This window comes from Sesamum indicum, linkage group LG2, assembly GCF_000512975.1.
Source record: "Sesamum indicum cultivar Zhongzhi No. 13 linkage group LG2, S_indicum_v1.0, whole genome shotgun sequence".
NCBI classification, from domain to species: Eukaryota; Viridiplantae; Streptophyta; class Magnoliopsida; order Lamiales; family Pedaliaceae; genus Sesamum; species Sesamum indicum.
Genome location: NC_026146.1, coordinates 2,846,638 through 2,849,498, shown reverse-complemented (window position 1 = coordinate 2,849,498; position 2,861 = coordinate 2,846,638). Strand labels below are relative to the sequence as shown.

The 2,861-nt window shown below is 33.3% G+C and overlaps 1 protein-coding gene across 1 annotated transcript in view; it reads right to left on the bottom strand.

The window, feature by feature from the left end:
* The window catches only part of LOC105178217 (pyrophosphate--fructose 6-phosphate 1-phosphotransferase subunit alpha), an 8,743-nt gene that overhangs the window by 457 nt on the left and 5,425 nt on the right, over window positions 1-2,861 (bottom strand). The window contains exons 15-18 of the mRNA XM_011101642.2: window positions 1,041-1,145; window positions 680-796; window positions 429-532; window positions 131-296 (exon numbers count right to left, since the gene is read on the bottom strand). Coding sequence (XP_011099944.1) covers window positions 131-296; window positions 429-532; window positions 680-796; window positions 1,041-1,145 — 492 coding nt within the window. The remainder of the gene's footprint in view (window positions 1-130; window positions 297-428; window positions 533-679; window positions 797-1,040; window positions 1,146-2,861) is intronic.

Genomic DNA, 2,861 nt, shown 5'->3' with positions numbered 1-2,861 from the left:
GCATCCATTTATGGGTTCCTTCTAAATGGAGGGATGTGATCTCCCAAAACTCGAAAATTATCTCAACAGTCATCAACATGCAGCTAAATGATGCAAGCATTTGTATAGGACATTTGGAGCAAGCAGAAACCTTGTCGAGGTATTCCTGCAACTTTTGGATGCGACCCATGTAATCATGGTCCTCAAGACAAAGAGTTACAACCTTTGCATCTGCACCAGGGCCATCAAACTGAAGGGGTCCAGGGTTTCTATAAAGATCATCCATCAAAAACTTGGTGGCATTTTGTCTCAGCAACCTGGCAAAGAAAACAAAAATGGGATAACCACTTTAAAACCAAACTACCTGGCATCATAGAAGAATGATCATAAGACCATTCTCAAATTTGGGATTAATAAAGTGTGAGGGATAATGTCGAGATAAGACATACTCATAGGCCCTTCCATTCAGATCAACAGTTGCTGGATACAGAGCTGGTTTTCCAATGGTCAAAGCTCCATTACCATGACCATAATGCTTAACAGTCAGCATGGCCTAGAATTACAAGTGAAAACCAGAACTTTCTTACAGTAATGATTACAAATCACAAAGAGAAGGAAAAGGGCAACAACCAGTCAGCAAACATAAAGTGAAAATATGCCATGCACATTATGCCATGAGCTGTAAGAACATAAAACCTACTGTGATAGGAGCAGCACCACAACGCCACTTGTTTACAGGATTCTTCAAGTTATTTACAGTTGCCATGTAACCATTCAAACCGGCTGCGAGTATGTGATAGCCGATATGACCAAGAACCTATAAATAACAACATATTGCTATCAGTTCCAAAATGGTTTTGGCTAAGAAGAACATTTTCGTTAGAAGAGAAGAGTCATAAAAATCTACAAAAAATTAAGTATATAAAGTTCCTAGCACCCGCCCAATTTTCCAAAAAAATAAAACAGAATCGGGACCATGGACAGAATTGAATTATGCTCCCACCATCTACAAGCAATTCATTGATAAGGCTATAATTCAATCAAGTTACAGCAGAACTTACATAGGCATAATCACAATCAAATTTAGATGGCAATGATCCCCGAGCTTGATAACCGAAGAAATGGCAAATGGCATTGAATTTCTTTCCCTTGTAGGTTCCTTTTTTCTGCAGAGAAAAAGAGTCTGAGGCCCCACAATGGTAAACTAACTTGATTTATTTGTACCTTGCTTCTGTATGGAATGACCAAGTATATGATAATCATGCATCATGCTTCACATCTTTTTGTAGAATCAATATGATGCTTTTTTGTCCTTATTGACTCTAATGAATATGTCCTTGATATAAGCCTATTGAACATCTGGAGATTTCCTATTATTCGCAGTTATTGCGGGAAAATATTTCAAGTTTGGATCAAAGTGAATAACAAATACAATACAAAAATTTCATAGGCCAATATTTAACTACTAAAATATGACAAGGATCAAACTGAAACTATTTTGAATGTGAGGGAAAGTTATTTTGAAGTTTTAGGGGCTGAATTGAGAAATTATAGAAATCTAGGATAATATATCTTATAAACATTCCATATAATTGATGACCATTATCAATTCTCATAATACCTTCAGTCATGCATGATAAAACTAATATGGTATCTATAAATGCACGAGCAGCATGACTGTGCACGTGCAAAGGCTAGCATTCACTGAACTTAGTAGCTTGCTGCATGTTTGTCTCCTCGGCATAGGCAAAGATGAGTTAGATAAGACAATAGGTGAAACTCACGAGTAATCTATGACAAACTCAAAAGTAAGAATGGCAACTGGTCAGGTCTTCAGCGGGTTTGTCAAAAGCCAGGGACCCACCCGCCAAGAAATTCCTAGATCCAAGACCACGTGCCCCAGGCCCGGGACTCGCGGTTGAACCTGGTAGACCAAATTAATATTTTAAAATATTAAAAAAAATACTATGATAACTTTATAATTTTGAGACAATAATATAATTGAAAGGTTAATTTTTTTTAGTAATTTATATGTGCATGTTTTAGGCATTGAAAAATATTCAAAATTTTAGAATATGTGGTACTTATATATACATTAAAACACTTATAAACAATTTATTCATTATTTTAATTTATAAAAATATTAAGTTTATGTATTATATGTAAGTATAAATAAATTATACACATTTTTTATCTATGTACAAATATATTTTAGGTTAAATTACCTCCATGTGTTTTCCTGAAATAGCTAAAAAACCCCTGTGTTTTAAAAATAAGCTAAAACCCTCCCATGTTTTGATAAGTTCAGCACAAAAAAAACCCTTACGTAAGAAACTAACGGAAGGTAAGATGCATGAGCCTGAAGTGCGCTTGGGCTTAATTTTTTGCGTATTTTGACATTTTTTTTATCTTTAATTAACTAAAATGCCCCTACATTGTATCTAAAATTACTATGGTCAAATTCATTCTTTTTTTTTTTTCTTTTGTTTTTTCTCGATTCTAAAAATATAAATTCTTTTAATTTTAAACATATTTATAGTAAATTACATTACAAAGACTAATATACTAAATTTTATTTTTTAAATTTAGATTTGTACATGAGTATAAATATTAAGCAATTACAATAATTATAGTTAGGAATTAATTTAAATACAATAATTGTTATTTTATCTAATATTATTCTTAATAACTAAAAATATATATTTAATTATTATAATTATCTAAAATTATTCTTAATTAACTAAAATATATTTAATTAATATAATTAAATTAATTAAAAAAAGGTTGCCATCGGCCCCACACACATGGGCGACGGCGTTATCTGACCGACGGCGAGATCAGAGCCTAGATTTGGGGGCCACAGCTGGGGGGGGGGGGGGGGG